The sequence below is a fragment of the Sinocyclocheilus anshuiensis genome, unplaced genomic scaffold (assembly GCF_001515605.1).
Source record: "Sinocyclocheilus anshuiensis isolate Anshui unplaced genomic scaffold, SAMN03320099.WGS_v1.1 scaffold467, whole genome shotgun sequence".
Taxonomy (NCBI): Eukaryota; Metazoa; Chordata; class Actinopteri; order Cypriniformes; family Cyprinidae; genus Sinocyclocheilus; species Sinocyclocheilus anshuiensis.
This window is the reverse complement of record NW_015549599.1, coordinates 410008-430195: the sequence shown is the minus strand read 5'-3', so window position 1 is coordinate 430195 and position 20188 is coordinate 410008. Positions and strand designations below refer to the sequence as shown.

At 34.5% G+C, this 20188-nt stretch overlaps 1 protein-coding gene across 1 annotated transcript in view; it reads left to right on the top strand.

Annotated features, from left to right (window-relative positions):
• LOC107658648 (glypican-6-like) overlaps positions 1-20188 on the top strand; it is a 103923-nt gene that overhangs the window by 79836 nt on the left and 3899 nt on the right. Inside the window, exons 6-7 of the mRNA XM_016447291.1 lie at positions 15036-15166; positions 18211-18386. Of these exons, the coding sequence (XP_016302777.1) occupies positions 15036-15166; positions 18211-18386 (307 nt within the window). The remainder of the gene's footprint in view (positions 1-15035; positions 15167-18210; positions 18387-20188) is intronic.

The following is a 20188-nucleotide window of genomic DNA, read 5'->3' as shown; positions in this document are numbered from 1 at the left end:
ATATATATATATATATATATATATATATATGTATGTGTATGTATACACATATATACAACCATCAATATTGTGTCTGTGGAAACTGTTCCATGATAATTCATCAACCATTCAGTAATCCATAAAACAAGAAAATAATGATCATAAATGTTCAATGTGATCAGAACCCATTTTCATTAAGTCCTGGAAAAGACGCAATAAAAGCACACTCACATTAAAATTTCACAATCGCAGTTGAGCTGCAGTCGGAGCAGCTAAATTGGCAATAAAAGGCAAACAGAGAGGAGTGGTGATTAGATGGCACCTTCAGGTGTGGTAACGGGCCTCTGGTGGAGTGTTAGGCCACACTGGATTAGCAAAAACAGCCCATAAAACATAACACACTCACACACTTGACATGTAAAGTTCTGCTGGCTGAAGCAAATGTATTACTGTTTTCCAGCGTCAGAGCACCATTTCTAGTAACCTCTGCTGTTCAGGAGTGAAAGTACACTGGAATTCGTAACACTCATAATTATAGAATTATATTACAGGATGATGTTTAACACAACAGAACATGGATAAGTAAATTTTTGTGTGTGTGTAATTATAATAATACTAATAATAATAGTAACAATACTAAATGTATATTATATATTAACTATTTTAACTATAAACATTACTACTTGATATCAAGGTTTCACTATAATTCTCCACTTGTAAGTTCTAGCTTAAGTGCTAATGAGGCATTGCTAAGACAAGTGAACACAGCCATTATCACCAGCGCTAGTGCCATCATGACTGCATATTGACATCAGCAATCCAACACAGATCTGTATTGATAATTTTTTGCTGTTGGATGAGGTGATTTTTATTTTATTTTATTATTTTATTTGTTGTTGATTTTAAACACATATAGCAATTACATTATATAACAATTTTCATAAATTGCATTTTTCCCACAATTATGCAAAATAAAAAAGCTTACTTTAACTTCAGCTTGATCTGAAATTATGATGTTATTATGACTGTTTCTTTTATTTATGTAATAGTATATTACTATACAAATTGTTGTCTCTTTTTAAAGCACACATTCCTATAAAAACTATCAAATAATAAATAAGTAAACACACACACACACACACACACACACATCCATCCCTTTTGTTACATAAAAAGCAGGATGCAGGATGACCCAACTAATTGTGTGTTCCACAAATGCAGATGTAACAATGCAATAAGATCTATCTTTATGACAACTTCAATTGCACGTGGGAAGATGAAAACAAACAAGTACAGAGATGCCATCAAATATTTGGCGGAGCTACAGCAATTCAAGATGTTACGGACGATAAGCATCACTATTCTAAATGTCAAAAAAATAATACTATGAGAATGTGCCATCTGTGCCACAAAGTCCCTCAGACAAAGGACAGGGCAGACAGATACTGTGTTCACTGTCCCATCTGTCCTCATGTTATAAGACCATTCCCTTATGAATTGGTTCACCCTAAAATATTCACAAGGGAGAAAAATATAATGAGTATCTCAATTTTTCATTAACACACAATAATGGCATTGATGATGTGGAACAGTTTAACAGAGTTAAATCCATCATGAAATTTAATCTTACAATTTGTATCATTTTTTTGTATTTGAACAAGCTCTGTTGTAAACCATAGTGAGCTGCCTATATAGACAGCATAGAAGTAGTTTTTTGTGGATAAAATAAAAGTCAGTGGGGTTCAAAAATAGATAACCCCACTTACCTTAAAAAAAAAAGTCTCACAAAACTAAAATGAGAATTTACGTTATTCTTCTAATATAATATTCTGATCTATTCTGAGCATATTTAATTACATATCTATACCTATATAAGTATACAGTATGTATACATACATAATTAAATCATATACTAATTAATGAATCAAGTTGTGCAATATTGTGGCAGATAATTAAACTACTAAATAGCGATGCCATATTAAAGTGGCAGTTCACTTTGGCTGTGATTCTGAAGTTTGAGGTGCAAAAATAAAATATTAAATCTTGGCATGGAATAACAACCATTGGCAATACTTGAAAGTTGAGAACAATATATTGTATACTGCTTATGAAGTAAGGAAAAACAACTAATCATGCTGTAAAGTCTCACAGGTCAATCAGGATCCTTTCATTAGACCATCTGGTTCTTTGATAAGCAAAAACGCCACGTTTAAATGAAAGGGACCAATGCATGTACAACATTTGCTCTTCAGTATCAGAAATCAGATGCTCTAGCATGCAACCAGAAAGCAAGTGTTCCTTGTTTCCTTTGAGCATCATGCAAATGTGTTCCTCCATGACAGCGGCAGACACGAGACGAGGGGAACTGCTTCACACAAGCATGTGACGGCATTGCTCAAGCAGAAGATGAGGTGTTCATTTCAGCGGCATCATGGGAGGCGATATGTGCGCTTCCTCTGGGCCTGACCCCTCTGTTCTAGCAGTCTGGGATTTATTTATTTTTTTTTTTTTCTGCATGAATATTTAATAGCTCCCAACCATGCAGCGCTGGCTTTTTTCATGTGCACACAGAACCTTTGGGATAGATCCTGAAAGTGTCTTTATGTTGATACGCCGCAGTTATGTCATCCATCCAATTCAGCGCTTTCATATTTTTTGCTGTATTGTTAATCAAATAAATGCAACCTTGGTGAGCAGAATAGACTTCTTTTAAAAACATTTTTAAAAATCTTACCGACCCCAAACATTTGAACAGTAGTGTACAAATTAATATGTCGATTGGCAAAATTTCTGTGTAATGACACCAATGAAAGGACTCCTTTGTCCTGTGTTTGTGCTGCAGTGTTTAGAATAGTTTGCAATGTAGCTTGAGTTTGGTTGGAATACAAGACAAGAAAGTATGACAGTTGACTATTTTAATATTAACAAAACATACATCAATCTTTCATTTCTGTACTCCAAAGGGGGACATTGAACAAGTTTATTTACAGAACAAAGGCCTAACGGGGAGCTCAAAATTCAATTTTGTATCAAACTGTACACAGTGTTTTTAAAAATGAGGGTCTTGGTATTCAGGGCAAGAGATTTGAACACCCTGAATTTATCTTCTTTCTGGACTTCTGATAATTGTGCCTGTATTGTTCTTGTGTTTATTTTAAGAGATTTCTGTGGTGCTCATGTTAATATGCTCACAATACCAAACATGTCTGCCAGTAGGGTTGAAATTACTTGGCGTAAATGTAAGTGATGCAAAACTGAATTTTCAGCATCATAACTCCAGACCTCAGTGTCACATAATCCTTCAGAAATCATCCTAATATACTGATGTCCTGTTCAAGAAACATTTCATACTATCAGTGTTGAAAACAGTTGTGCTGCTTCATATTTTGTGAAAAATGCTAAAACCATGTGAGAAGCTGTCTCTCTAAATCATGCCCTTTAAAGTACTGCTTGTAAAAAATCCATCAATACATTTCAAAACAATTACTGCTGGACACAGTGTGTGTGTGTGTACCTACTTAACCATATTTTGGGGAATTTTTTGTACCCAAAAGTGAGCTAAACCTGACAAAATCTCCAAAAACCTCCCTTTGGGACGTCCTCATTTGTAAAACTAGTATAAAAATAAAGAAAACAATTTTTTTTTTAAATTGTAAAAATTTTAGTTTCCTGTAAGGGGTAGGTTTAGGTGTAGGGTTGGTGTAGGGCAATAGCACATGCAGTTTGTACAGTATAAAAACCATTACGCCTATGGAATGTCCCCATTTAGATAGCTAAGTAAACGTGTGTGTAACCCAAAGGTTGCGGGTTCGAGTCTCGTGTGTGTGTGCACTTTGGATGGGATAAATGCAGAGCACTAATTTCGAGTATGGGTCACCATACTTGGCCACATGTCACGTCACAAAATACAGTTTGTACAGAATAAAAACCATTACACCTATGGAGAGTCCCTACAAGGATAGTTAACCAGATGTGTGTGTGTGTTTGTGTAAACATGAAAATGGATTTATTTCAACCTTTACGCCACATATTTGAAAAATATGTAGTTGTGAACATCAGTTATTATCATATTAGCTGTTCAAAAGACATACTTTTCTACTAGATAGACAGGATCTTAACCCATTTAAATATGCTTCAAGAGGCATGTCCACTTCTGTAGTCTATCAGTTAAAGGAATATTTCACCCAAAAATGAAAACTTTACTCACCCTTCAGGCCATCCAATATGTAGATGAGTTTGTTTCTTCATTGAAACAGATTTCAGATTGTTAGCATTATCAGTTGCTCACCAGTGGATCCTCTGCAATGAATGGGTGCCGTCAGAATGAGAGTCCAAAACAGCTGATAAAAACATCACAATAATCCACGAGTAATCCACACAACTCCCAGTCCATCAATTCTGATGTGAAAAGCTGCGTGTTTGTAACATTAAGACATTTTTAACTTTAAACTTAAAGCGAGTCTTCTATCATAATATAATTGTCTCCAGTGAAAAAGTTATCTCGTCTGGATCAGGGGAGATCCAAAACTGATCTAAACAAATATGTGGGTGGATGTGAGAGGAAAACATGGGATGCACTTTTTCACTGGATGAAGCATTGTTATGGATTGTTAAGGATTGTCCATTATGGATAATGGACTCGTATTTTAGCCAGAAGCAACGGATTGAAGTTAAAAACGTCTTGGATTTGTTTATTACAAACATATAGCCTTTCTCTTCACAAGACGTCAGATGACTAGACAGTGCAATGTGAGGACCATCTCGTCTGGATACATGCATGTGTTTATAAAGGCATTTTGACATAGTGATGGCAGCTTTCTAAGTCATGCTCTTAATCGGGATGTCCAACGGCTGCAGTGCTCATTTCAGGAGTTTTTTCACAAAGTCAAGAAGAGTACCAAGAAGAAAATGGTTTCACCATGGCATTTTCATTCTAAACATAATGGAAACGCAAATAAATATGTAACAGTCATGTTGACATGATTCTGACTAGGGGTTTGGGGAAAATAGATGAAATATAAATCTTTTGTAACATTATAAATGTCTTTAATGTTACTTTTAATCAGTTTATATATAGTTCATATATATATATATATATATGACATTATTGAAAATTACTGACCCCAAACTTTTGAGAAGTAATCTATGTACAACCAATTACTGATTAAATAAATAAATCCCAGCTAGTTACATTGAATTTTATTCATTTTTGCACATAGGTAGTTGATTAAAGCAATAACTCTTTGCAATTCATATTAAAGCAATAACTCTTTATAATAAGGATCAGGATTTTAATTTATATGTATGTATTAAGGGAAAGTGTATATTTTTAGATGGCATTATTGGTTTACCATTTTTAATTTAGGCATTTTAACTTTTTGCCTTCACTAGTTAATTTGAATTGGTCGTGCGGTGTGGCAGATTATTATAAAAAAGGAATGAATAAATAAATAAATAAATAAATATACACACGCATTGCAAAAATTGGTGTAGAAACAATGTTCCCTCAGAAATTCCTTGTAAGTTTCACAATTAATTACAAAGAAACAAGTAACACTGAATTAAATGTGAAATTTTGAAGTAAAACATACTCCAATAATTGTTTTATTTACAACTTTGAAACATCTTTTTTTTTTTTTTACTGTGTACATTCCATATAGTCTCTTTAATAAGTTTAATACAAATATTTTTTAAAAGTTATAAAAAAATAAATGAATAAAAAAAATTAAAATAAATAAAAATGAAGACAAAAACTGTACTAAAATCCAGTTTAAATTGGTTTTAGATGGCATTTAGCATGTCACACCGCAGGACACATCGTCAACACCCACATGCAAATGCACGCAGTTGGAGTTCAATTGATTTCTGTTGAGCAAATATCATAACTCAGGTTTTTATCAGTCAAATATCATCTCGGAAGAAATGCCACTCGCATGCTGTTTGTATACAGAACGCCAGGGGACGTGTTCCTCACTGTGAATAACACAAACAGTGAAACATCACGCTGTGTAATCCCCCGTCCAATTAGCCAAATCCACTCCACACTTCTAATCTATAGCAGCATGAGAGGAGCGCATTAACATGACTGCGCTCTTTCCCGTTGGGAGGAAGGAGTGCAAGAACAACTCATTAGTCCTAATGAGGAGCTCTGACCTATACAAGGCTCAGCTTTTCACACAGCTCTGCCTGCTAACACTGTTCTGAGGGGTCGTGGTGGGCCCCCGAACTTCACAAGGAATGCTTGAGGGGACGTGATTCACCAGCCATTTGATCAGACGCTAAGAAGGGTCACCAAAGCCGGCCTTATATGAAGCGGCGAGGGCGCATTTGGTATGTGGAGTTGAAAGCGAGCGGCTTGCATGACTGGTTCAACTGGCATTTGACATCACTTCCAAGATCTCGGGCTTCGGGGAAGGGTGAGCTATAGACACAAGAGACGAGGCTGTAAACTTGGTTTTCACTGTTACAGAAGTCGGAAGTGCCTTTTAACTTTTAACATTGTAAATGCTTAGTTCAGGTCAGCTCGTGAAATACTGCAGTGTGATGCATTTCCACATAAAAACAGGATATTAAAATATAGGATGGAATTTTAAGCTTTTGTAAATAAGAAATTTACAGAAATTTTAAAGAAACCTATGTTCCTGGGTTTTTATATTGAGTGATTTTGAAAGATTTTTGACTCCACTGGTATTTTTGATAAACTTTATATGTAACTTAACAAGTGAAACAGGATTTATTTATTTACTTATAGAATAATGTGCACTAATGAACTGTGCATGATAAGAACCAGAACATGTATTATGAAAGTACTTTTAGAAAGACTTTATGCAATAACTTAAATAATGTGCATTAGCGTGCCACAGGAAAAGAGAAGATTTAAAATCATACTGACTTTCAGTAACAATGGCAATAACATCAAAAAATATATTGTGTGTTTTATTGCACTGAAATCATCTGCAAACTGCAATATGAACAATCCTTCAACATATCAATCATTTCAAAATGATCTTTCGTTTGCTATTATTATTGCATGCCCTTTGCAGTCTTCTCCATAATTAATTCTCCTGTTATTCTAGTCATGCAATCCTTAACATATATAGGTATATATAGGTACACATAGGTAAGGACCTCACAGCATTGTTGGGGTTGGGGGGACTCAACAGGGAATAAAATCATTATAAATTGGGACATGTCATTTCCTAAACTTTCTAATAGAGGGCAGTTGCAGGGGAATTTTGAAGGTTGAAAGTCGCATGTAGACCTGGCCAGCAATGATGGGTCCTGCTTAGATTCCCCTGTGAGCCAAAAAACTATCATAAATGGTGCCGAGCACATTTAGAACCACAATGATGGATTGTACCCATGCACCAAACATTTCCTCCTATTTTAAGTGAAAAGGAGTCCAGAGGCTTAACTCCATATAGGCACATTTATATCCATTTGATATAAAACAGACAGTTCTGACCCACCTATTCTTATGACATATGTTCAAAAACGAATAGCAGATAGCAAACATGCACCAATTGAAGTGATATAGCCAGAGAACCAGAAATTATTTTAAACTGAAGATTTGTTCATTTGTGTGTTGATCTGCTTTGATTCTGTAATTTACATTTTACCACACACACACACACACACACACACACACACACACACACACACACTTTGAAAAAAAGTTTGCTTACTCTACCAAACCAGCTAATTTTGGTTAAGCAAAGAACAGACTTGTAGTTGAATTAATTAGACTACATTACATTAAAAATAAATCAATTTATGACTTTTTCCTCTACTCTGGCTAGTTACTGCCATACTACTGCCATAGTAATTACAGCGACGCATTCACAGAAAATAAGGATGCTCTTCCACGGATAACACAGTATGACATCTCAGCTGTTGTTGTCTTCAAGTCATTCCAAACCTGTATGACTTTATTTTTCCCACAAAATAAATAAAAGCATACAGATTTGAAGTGACATGTGGCCGAGTATAAAATGATATTTTTTATTATCAATTTATTTATTTTAATTTTCAACTTTGAACTATTCCTTTAAACCTCTCTAATGCTTTAGCCCAGAACATCTTGTCATTGAGGAGCTGTAGATTTGCTCGTAACCCACGTGCCGAGGTGTGGCACATGTAGGTAGGGAATGATGCCCAGCGTTCAGACTCTGCTGTCTGGCTGTTGTTGAGCTCGGACTCATGTTGAGCAATGGGGCCCAAGTGAATAACAGTTCCTGCCCTTAACTCATCCCTTCTGGCAGGCCTGTGTGCTAATGATCTGTGTGGCCGAACGGTTAGACGATCCGCAGCCTGTCCCAGCGCGCAATTCTTGCCCAATATACAGCCACTCACTTACCACTAACATAAGGCTTCTCTTAATACACAGCACGTATTTTAATACACCTTTGAAACATGAGTTGGCTTATTTATTCATATGCATGCTTGGCACGCTCTCTACTGTCTGGGGAGTCTTTCTATATCTCTCTCTCTCTCTCTCTCTCTCTCTCTCTCTCTCTCTGACGATCCGCAGCCTGTCCCAGCGCGCAATTCTTGCCCAATATACAGCCACTCACTTACCACTAACATAAGGCTTCTCTTAATACACAGCACGTATTTTAATACACCTTTGAAACATGAGTTGGTTTATTTATTTATATGCGTGCTCTTGGCATGCTCTCTACTGTCTGGGGAGTCTTTCTATCTCTCTCTCTCTCAGAGGTTCAGCAGCATCTAGTGGTCTTGCTGGAAAGAAATGTTTGTGTGAATAAAATGTATTTTTCTCACCGTTGCCTTAGTGGTGTTTATGCAACGTCCTGCAAAACAGTAGGTGCTGAATAGTACATTTTCTCAAATCTGTTTGTGCAAATCATTATGCTTTCTTTGGTTTTGCTCTGGATACATGCAAATACATAAATGTATAGTTGCATGCATTCATGAAACACGGGCAGAACAAACTTCTGTGTGAATTTATCATAAAAATGCACAAATTGAAACTGGATGAATGCAATAAAGTAATGCAAGAATTTTACAAACAATATAAAAAGTACTTGCATAAGTTGAAGCGATCTACGTGATATCACAATTTACATTATAATTGTTTTATGAATTAACACATAACTATAAAACAGATTGCTACAATTTATGTAAGAAAGATTTGATAAACAATCTATGTAGAGTAAAATGATTAGTCTTTAAGCCCATTCACAACAAGGACGATAACTATAATGATAAAAAATATAGTTTTACAAATATGATGATAATGACACAGAGGAACAATATCATGGGAATCACGTTTATTACTATTTTTTTTTCCAGATGGTGAGTGATAAAAACATTGACAGCCAATCAGAATCCATCCTGCTTTAAAAAACTCAAGCATTTAAAGCGACAGACATCAAAACTGCAGTGTGTACTTGTTACCTTGCGTGGTGTGGATGCTAATATAGTTAGCATTTATGGTATGATACTTTATTTACCCATTTATGCAATAACGTATTTAAAATATTTGATAATGTAACTTGCACAGAATTTGTGAATCATTATACCAACAGTTTGCGCAGAAATACATTTTAGTCATCCTTCATACATGAGGCATGTACTTTACAGTTTGTGTGAAATATTTGAAATGAGCCATATTATTTGTTTTATTGTTTTATTTATAATTATGTTTTGAATTACAAATTGTCATTTTGATTTTTTTAATAATTACTGTAAATGCATAAATTGAAGAAGCATTCATTTTTCAGTTTCTTTTTTACAAAATTGTTTTTATTATTATTATTTTTAATTAATTATTCATTTTTATTACAAAATATTTTAATTACTGTAAAACCATAAATTATTTGTGAGAAGCATTCATTTTTCTGTTGTTTTTTATTTTGTTTTTAATCAAATGTATAATTATTATTTTTATTTATTTATTTACAAGATGTTTATATATTACTGTAAAATCATACATTATTTGTGAGAATAATTATTTTTATTATTATTATTATTATTTTTTATTTTTATTTAAGTGCCCCTAGTTAAAGAAATAGTCTCTGCTTCTGTTGTGGTAGCATCATACGTCATTGCACAGAAACGGTACATACATTTTGTGTTTTGTAAACAGTCAAAAATATTACAAATACAGGTCAAGGCTGGCAGTCGAACAACAGTGTATGAGTATGGGGGGGGTGTGTGTGTGTGCACAAGATTCCCAGGATGTCAAGGCAGTGCAGACAAGGGACCTATCATGTGTGGGGTGATCTCTCGGGCACGTCACAGCAGCTCAAGTGTGTTTCTCAAACAAACTGGCTACACATCAAAGAAGGGCAACACCCTAGCCTGTCAGGGGTGGGTGTGTGTGTGTGTGTGTGTGTGTGTGTGTGTGTGACTTACCATGGCTATCATGGTCAGTATGTAAAGAGAAATGTATCATCCATTTATTTGTTACATAAAGTTAATCTAATCCCATATGTACCCAGTCTAACAAAAACATCACCATATATGTCTCATATATGTACATTATACATATATAACATAGCAACTATCTTTGCTGTACATTTCACTGTTGTGTGTTTATCTCGACACCCTCCTAAAGCATCCATGCTAATGTGTTATTATCAGTATCCAGCCTAACACCTTGTGAATGCTAACCAAAAGCACAGTGAAACTGCTCCAGATCTCTGCAAGCCGTGCACACAGATTAGCACTTCAAAAAGGGCAAAGCAGTCTCCAACTCTGACATGCCGTCAATACACATTCTTTAATGTCGTGCCTCTAGCTGTTGCTGTTGACTCCACAGATAACCTCGGTGTCATTTAGCACAGCTTATTTCTGCAGAACGTGACATCCAGCACCTTTTAATCCAATTATATCATTATTATATGTCAGAAACCTAATATACTCGCATGATGACACATACAGGATGTGTACAGGTTTCCTGTGCCAACAAGAATTAATGTGACTTAGCATGGGGTATTTATGGCGAATTGCATAATGAGTATTCCAGGGCTCTGGTACTCAAACATGTCTAATATCAGAAAAAAAAAAAAAAAAAACCCACATCAAGGATCAAAGCTGCGTTCAACACAATAAAAAATACAATAGTAAATTCCTCACAGTAATGAAGTACAATCTTTTCCTCTTGTTTTCCAGTAATATATACTCACTTTCTCACCAATGGATCCTCTGCGGTGAGTGGGTGCCGTCAGAATGAGAGAACAAACAGCTGATAAAAACATCACATTAATCCACCAGTAATCCACATGACTGCAGTCCATTGATTAACATCTTGTGAATGAAAAGCTGTGTGTTTGCAAGAAGCAAATCCATCAAGATATTTTTAACTTTAATCAGTTGTTTGGACTCTCATTCCGATGGCACCCATTCACTGCAGACGATCATATTGCTGTAATGCTACATTTCTCAAAATATGTTCCCATGAAGAAACAAACACATCTATAACTAAAATGATAAATATAAAATGTTTAAAAATGGTTCTAATCATTCTGGAATTAAAAATACTTCACATAGAATGCTAAAACAATTGAGAATTGTGCTGAAACCCTAACACGAGTCACGCGACAGGACCTTTATTACCTCCTAGAGTAGCATTTACAGTATCTTGCATCAGATCAGTCAGAACCCTGCACTGATAAGCATCAATCTGTTTGCTTTCTGGAGTGTGGTGCATTTCATTAATAAAATCAATATGCACACGTCTGAAGCTCTGGGCCCAGATTTGGTGATGTACCAGAAAGCAAGACTTTATCGATGATTCTGTAATGTCTCAGCACAACCTAATTTTCTCTTGCACAAAAGGTAGTAACAGTATAATGTAGATAAATAATAGAATATGCCTTTGGTTGATTGAAGACCGTCTGGGGCCATTTTACTTTGACCTAGAAGGTACACCTCATACAAACCAGAATAAGTGAGTATATTATCTACTAAACCCTCAATGGAAGTTTTTTAAAGGAATCTGTTCATCTTCACTAGGTTTAGCTACACAAAATAGATCAGGTTAGCACATTTTCTGTGGAAAAAACTTGCACCATGATTCTACGCTAATGCTAGGGTAATCTTGCAAGGTGAATTTATTGTATTTATTGTAATATTTTGTTGTATGGTCCATCTGGGAAGATTAAACAATCTAATCACTTAGAAAAAGTAACAGGCCACATGAAACATTCATGTCTTTACCACTAACGCTGTGGACCGAGTTACGAAACAAACTGTATTATTCAAGCAATATCACACGAGCAAGAGCGTTTGTATACAGCAATTCAATAAACAAGAAGTTAATATTGAGTAACGTAAAGTTTTGACACACTACCACCAGTTAGTTTGTATATTGTTGCTCCGCCGAGGAAAATAGTTCCAGAGTTGTGTGTCTCCAAGCAAGAGAAACATGTTTTCTTCCTGAATGATTCAGCATTTCTGAGCGAATCAATTGAATGAATGATTCAATGACTCACTCACAAAGACAGTCAGGTATTTTGTCCCTAAGTGAATCTGTGTTTGTGAATGCTTCAGTTCATTGGTTAAGTGTAGGGATGAAATGGTTACCGGTTTGACAATAAGCCACGATAAAAAGTCCTGACGGTTAGTATTACTGTTTCATATTTCACATTTTTGAAAAACCCACTGTAAATACTGCTTAGCAAATGCAAAGTTAGTAACAGTCTCACGCAGACGGAACATGCAGCATAGGTTTCATTTTATGAAAGAATGTTTGAATGAATGAATTATATGAAAGAATGTTTGAATGAATGATTGCTCCGCCGAGGAAAATAGTTCCAGAGTTGTGTGTCTCCAAGCAAGAGAAACATGTTTTCTTCCTGAATGATTCAGCATTTCTGAGCGAATCAATTGAATGAATGATTCAATGACTCACTCACAAAGACAGTCAGGTATTTTGTCCCTAAGTGAATCTGTGTTTGTGAATGCTTCAGTTCATTGGTTAAGTGTAGGGATGAAATGGTTACCGGTTTGACAATAAGCCACGATAAAAAGTCCTGACGGTTAGTATTACTGTTTCATATTTCACATTTTTGAAAAACCCACTGTAAATACTGCTTAGCAAATGCAAAGTTAGTAACAGTCTCACGCAGACGGAACATGCAGCATAGGTTTCATTTTATGTGAAAACATGATGGAAGGCAGAGTGCAGAGAGACGATAAAAAGTCCTGACGGTTAGTATTACTGTTTCATATTTCACATTTTTGAAAAACCCACTGTAAATACTGCTTAGCAAATGCAAAGTTAGTAACAGTCTCACGCAGACGGAACATGCAGCATAGGTTTCATTTTATGAAAGAATGTTTGAATGAATGAATTATATGAAAGAATGTTTGAATGAATGAATTATATGAAAGAATGTTTGAATGAATGAATTATATGAAAGAATGTTTGAATGAATGAATTATATGAAAGAATGTTTGAATGAATGAATTATATGAAAGAATGTTTGATAGGTTTCATTTTATGAAAGAATGTTTGAATGAATGAATTATATGAAAGAATGTTTGAATGAATGAATTCAATGAATGCATAAGGGGGAGCTGACAGTCTTTAGAAAAGTTTCCAAGGTTTGCTTTTCATCTTCCCCCTGTGTAATGTCTTACCTCTTAATAAAGTAGTGTTTTATAAGTGCAGCACTGCTTTGTTTACAGAGGTTACTAGAAAACAGCTATATTCCTGCTTTTCCATATGCGCCACCTACTGTCAGACAGTTGATTTACATTTTCATTCAGCCTGTCTGCCATTTTTTTCAGACCAATGCAAAAATTTGACTACATTTTTGCTGTAAATCGAAAATCTACAGCAAAATTTTGCTGTAAAAATCTGTAAACCCATTGATGAAAACAAGCTAATGTGCATTCTAAAAATCTCAACACTTCAAATAATAAGGTAGCCTTAGAATTATTTATGAAGCAGGTAAAATGCCTGTAATTAACTAATCCTTTTCTTAAAATGATTTAAAGGCTGAAATGCGATGTTTTTAATTTTATATATATATTTTTTTTCAACATAGTACATTTTAGTGGATAGTACAAGTTGTATGTCACCCAACCAATATATTTTTGTTTATTTAAAATATGGCCATCATTTTTAATGTTATTATTTTCATGTTTATAAAAACAAAAAGTGCATAATGTTGCTAATTTTATTTGGCATTTGTGTGTGAGTTTGTTTTGAACCTTTCCAGAACATTTTAACAATAAAACGTGAACATTCATTTCTAGTTAAGCTTTGTTCCTGAATGAATCATTGTTTTGAGCAAATTGATTAAATGAATGACTTAATTAATCAGTTTAGTGAATGATTCCATAATAGGCTAATAAATAGGCCAGTTGTTTTGTTCATGACTGAATCAGTGTTTTTAAGCAAATTGTTTGAATTAATCACTGACTCACTTGTCTCCACTTACTGGTGCAATGATGTAACTCAAAGAAAGAGTCACTGAAAAGACTGTAATTGTAATTTTATTATAATTTTAAGAAATAATAATAGTGATTCTTGCCTTAACAAGCACTGCTAGCCAATAAATAGTATAACTATTGTGCATGTCTAGAAAGTTGAAGAACAGCAACCATTTAATAAGGCATGTTATGAGTGAAATAGACAACCAGTGACTCGTCTAACAACTGACTAGACATTTCTAGGCAATTTTTTACAGATAAATCTTGGCATAATGCCTGCAAATAAGTCCAATTTATGAACCTCTCACTTCACCATGGTGGGTTGACAAGAGATTCCAGAGATCCCGTTCAGTCAGTTTGAAAATCCGTCCTTCTGGTTGGTACAGAAAATACCATCACAATTTAGAGGATTAGACTTCCACCTGGTCCCCAATGAATTATCTAACAGTGTTGAAACTGAAAAAGTGAACTGTGCGGCGAGCCAGAATGAGATTTCCATGCAAATTGTTCCATGCTCATCTTTCCCTCCTTTATAAAAATCCCAACTCAATCCATCCCTCAGTTCAAACTGTGCCTAAATCTTCATTCTCTCTATGCATTTTTGTGGTGTTGCATATGCTAATCTGATTCTCTGTGTGTGATTCCAGGTGATCGACATTAAGGAGAAGCTGAAGGAGTCAAAGGAATTCTGGTCGTCGCTGCCAGACAGCATGTGTGCAGAGGATGAAATGACTGACCCAGATGAGGAGCAGTGCTGGAACAGTCACACAAAGGGAAGGTATGACGGTCACCTTCAGACACAGATTCCGCATTGCAGATTGTTGTGTTTCAATGACACTTACCATGGTAATTGTTTTAGCAATATTAGGTCATAGGCAAATACAAAACACACTGTTGGCACAATACAAGGTTGCTGTCAAATTGATCAAATGTGGCAGTAAAGACAATGTCATATAATGAAAACTCAGCTTTGCATCACAGGAATACATTTAAAATATATTCAAATAGAAAACAGCTATTTTCAATTGTAATAATATTTAATTATTACATAATCATATTTATATTAGATTGTTCAATAAATCCAAATAAATGTATTGAAACAAATGAATTTCAAATATAATTTACCCTTCTATTTTTATTATTTTTTAATTTTATTCTAGGCAGAAACTGGATGCATAGTGTTTTGGTTTATAATATTCAATATTATATTAATTCAAAATACATTTATTTAAAATTATAAGAGAAGTTTGACTATAATTTTTGAAATTTCAGCCTTGCATCACAGGAATATTATGAACAATTACATTTTAAAATATATTAAAATAGAATATTGTAATAATGATTAACACTATTACTGTCTTACTGTATTTTTGCCTTGGTGAACAAAGGAGACTTCTTTAAAAGAAAAAAAAAACTCTTACCGACCCCAAACTTTTGAATTGTTGTGTATATTAATAATATATGAAGTTGAGCTGTTTGGAACATCTACATTGACAAGCTGTTACTCAGCACATTAATTTAGTGTGATTGATTTTTTTTTTTTAAATGGCGCAAGACTCAGTGAAATGCTCAAAGACATCAGTTTGCATGTTACATTTCTCAAACAGCCTTTCCTTTAACATAATAATATCATAATAATATAATGTTTTAAAAAAACATTATATTATTACAGTATTATTATAAACATATATATATAAATATATATATATATATACAGTGGGTACGGAAAGTATTCAGACCCCCTTAAGTATTGTGTGTGTGTGTGTGTGTGTGTGTGTGTGTGTGTGTGTGTGTGTGTGTGTGTGTGTGTGTAGAATAAAAAACAATAAAACCTTTTGAATGGATTGAGAGACCTGTGGTTTTAGAGTAGCTTCAGTTCATCTCACTTCATCTCATTGGAATATGCCATGATGTCTGTCACTCCGTCTGCCCGCCTTTGACAATAAGCCAGACGGCTTGGCAGAAAACCCATCCACTTTTCAGTCCTCCACGAGTGACAACATCAGCAGATGGTGCCATGTAAGATGTGTTTAATTTTCTTTCCAAGCGGCCTCATCATGTAAATGACCCTTACTGTGTGAAGACACACAGTTTTTTTTTAAGTACCTAAAAGACAAATTAACACAAATGATAAGAGAAGGTGGAGATAAAATACATGTGATTTGATTGTTATTATTTTTTTGTCTGTTAGATCTGTTCTCTATGGAGTAAAACAGTCTCATTATTGGCTAATTACTGCTTAAAAACCACATGAATTGAATTTGAATAGAAGCACATTTGTGAAGCCGCAACCTGGGAGCATTCAACAAGTTTCATTGATTTTTCCACAAAGCACCACCTGAAATATTAATTAGGCACAAACAATTACCTCCTGCTAAAGCGCTTATTAGGAGATTAGATCTCAATAGTGTTCGATGCATGCATAATGCTGCAACATGTGTTTATACTGACTCACAGGGTCGAGATAAAGAGGCAGAAATTCAGTAAAGGCAAAATGATATATGCAATTAATTCAGTGTGAATCACAGACTCTACAAACTTCTTTATGTGGATCATTCGAAAAGATAATTGTGACTATACTTTCTTATTTTCAACTTTATCCTTTTTTATTTTGTTTTAGGTTGAAACTGATAATGTTTGGATTTATAATGTTCAATAAATTCAAGTAAATGTATTTAAATAAATTAGTTTTGACTATAATTTCTTATTTTAATCCTGTTCACAGTTACCTTTTTAATTTAATTTTAGACAGAAACTGGTTACATAGTGTTTCAATAAATTCAAATACATGTATTTAAATAAATAAAGTTGAACTATAATTTTTCATTTTAAACTTCATCGCAACTACCTTTCTTATTTTTATTTTAGGCAGGATCTGGTTGCTTGGATTCATAATGTTTAATAAATTCAAATAAATGTATTTAAATAAATTAAATAATTTTAAAGATTGAGAATCTCCCACTGACATTGTTAGAATGACAATCCATTCATTTACAACATTGTTATTGCAGCATTTGCATACTGCATTGTGATTTATTTTAAATCTATTTTCATATTGTATGTTCATATTGTATATTATTTTCAATTTATTTTCATTTCATATTTATGCTAATGTCCATCTTTATATAAACATGTACCAGAACTATCTGTTTTACAATACATTTTAGCTCAAAGCGTTTCTGATTTGTTTAACTAAAACGTTAACACATTTATTAGCTACCTTGCAAGCACAACATTTCCTTCAAGAAATGCAGATCTAGTTGTAATGTTTGCACCTTTACAACCAAGGTGATTTTCACGCTATAGGTGAAAGTGCAGCCTGCAGCCTCACATTATTCTTGTGTTATACAACGCAGGGCGATGCGAAAACGCTGACTTCTGATGCACATAGTGCAAGTGAATATTGCAAATGAAGTCATTCTGCACACAATGTAGAGCTGCAGGGCATGTTAATGTGAATGTGAGAGGTGCTGATCCTGCTAAAGTCGCTCCTGATGGGGTCATGCTTGAGTCAACAACAACACTTGATCACGTGACCGCCTCAAATGCACCAAAAAATACACCTGTTTAAGGTTTTATTATAATCGGCTGTAGAAAATGAATTTCAAGGCATGTAATTTGGGCATGTGTTTGAAAAAATTATGATTTTTGTTTAATTTAATAGGTTTTTGTACATAAATGCATTTGCATTTGATTTGTAATCAAATACAGATTTATATCAGTTCATAGATTCAAAAAAGTGAATCATTTATGTGTTTGTTGAACCCCAACTGTGAACAATTGTGATTAAAATATTCCCACCAAATTCTTGTTGATTTCCAGATATTTCCCTGAAGTTGTAAAAGACGGCCTTACGAACCAGCTCAATAACCCAGAGGTGGAAGTGGACATCACTAGACCAGACACCTTCATCAGACAGCAGATCATGACCCTGCGAGTGATGACCAACAAGCTGCGAAACGCCTACAATGGCAAAGACGTCTACTTCCAAGACTCCAGTAAGCCACTTCAGTATAGATAATGCACCCTGATATGCAAAAAGGCCTAACATTTCAAAACTATCAAGAAAAACTTTCCATCATCCCATAGGAAAGAAAAATCTAAAGTGATATCTCTTTAACATCTCAATTATTTATCCTAGACAGAAATGAGGTTACTTTAAGATCGAATTGAGATTTTTGCTTGAGTCTCCTGCTTCTCAAACTTGTCTCCTGAGACAAAAACTCTAACACTCTCACAATGGTCTCCTTTAAAGCTTTAAAAGAGATCTCAGCAACATCACACACTGTGCTCAAATATTTATCCTTGTCTAAAGACTCTGATGTTCTCATATTTGTCTCCTTTAAAGTTTTAGAAGAGATCTCAACAACATCACACACTGTGCTCAGACATTTCTCCTAGTCTAAAGACTCTGGTGGTCTCATATTTGTCTTGATATCTCTTCTAAACTTTAGAGGAGACAAATGTGAGAGATCCAGTGTCTCTAGCTAAGGAGAAATATCTGAGCACAGTGTGTGATGTTGTTGAGATCTCTTCTAAAACTTTAAAGGAGACAAATATGAGACCATCATAGTCTTTAGACAAGGAGAAATATTTGAGCACAGTGTGTGATGTTGTTGAGATCTCTTCTAAAACTTTAAAGGAGACAAATATGAGACCATCATAGTCTTTAGACAAGGAGAAATATTTGAGCACAGTGTGTGATGTTGTTGAGATCTCTTCTAAAACTTTAAAGGAGACAAATATGAGACCATCATAGTCTTTAGACAAGGAGAAATATTTGAGCACAGTGTGTGATGTTGTTGAGATCTCTTCTAAAACTTTAAAGGAGACAAATATGAGACCATCATAGTCTTTAGACAAGGAGAAATATTTGAGCACAGTGTGTAATGTTGTTGAGATCTCTTCTAAAGCTTTAACCCTCTGGGGTCCGAGGGTTTTTTCAGTTGCTTACAAACATTTGAATGTCTAAAGTTTAATAACGTTTTTGTCTGCAGGAGACAAGTTTGAGAAGCAGGAGATTCAAGCAAAAGTTTCCATTCAATCTTAAAGTAAGCTCATTTCTGTCTAGGAGAAATATTTGAAATGTTAAAGAGATCTCTTTTTTTATTTCATTTTTCTTCGCTCTGGTTAGCGTCAATGTGATTTATCCTCACCATTTCAATCAAAGATAATACATGCATTGTCATATTTGAAGTTGTTTTATGTAGACAGTGTTTTATTGCACAATGATTTAACAGAGGAAACCATAACCTATATTTACATACATGCAAAAATGGGCTGTACAAGACAAAATTGTAATGCTAAACAAAGAAAAAAAACACTGGTATAGTGTTACATTTGTTTAAAAAAAGGTATTGCTCTTATACTAAACATCTTGCACTTGTACGTCCTTTCTAGTGTGTTTGTAAAATTTGGTGTATACAATGCTGGACATTGAAGATAAATGTAAACATTTAAACTAGTAACCCTTGATATTCTGAAATGTTTAATGCTATTTAAATGATAGTTTTAGTATTTGCAATATTAGTACAAGTTTAACGTTTCTCCTAAAATAAAACTGAAGACATCTTAAGAGAAAGCTGATATCTCAATGAGACATATAAGAGAATCACCCCTTAGTATCCTGAGCGTAGAGTAAACTCTGTCAGAGCCATAGCCTTGTGGGCAGCACATCGAGGTGAAGGCACAACTGCACCTCAGACAACATGGGTTTGAATCCCAGCTAAAGGTACTTTCCTGCTCCTGTTCATTTGTTTCCTGTCTCTACTCCTACTGTCCTGACCATTAAAGGTGAAAA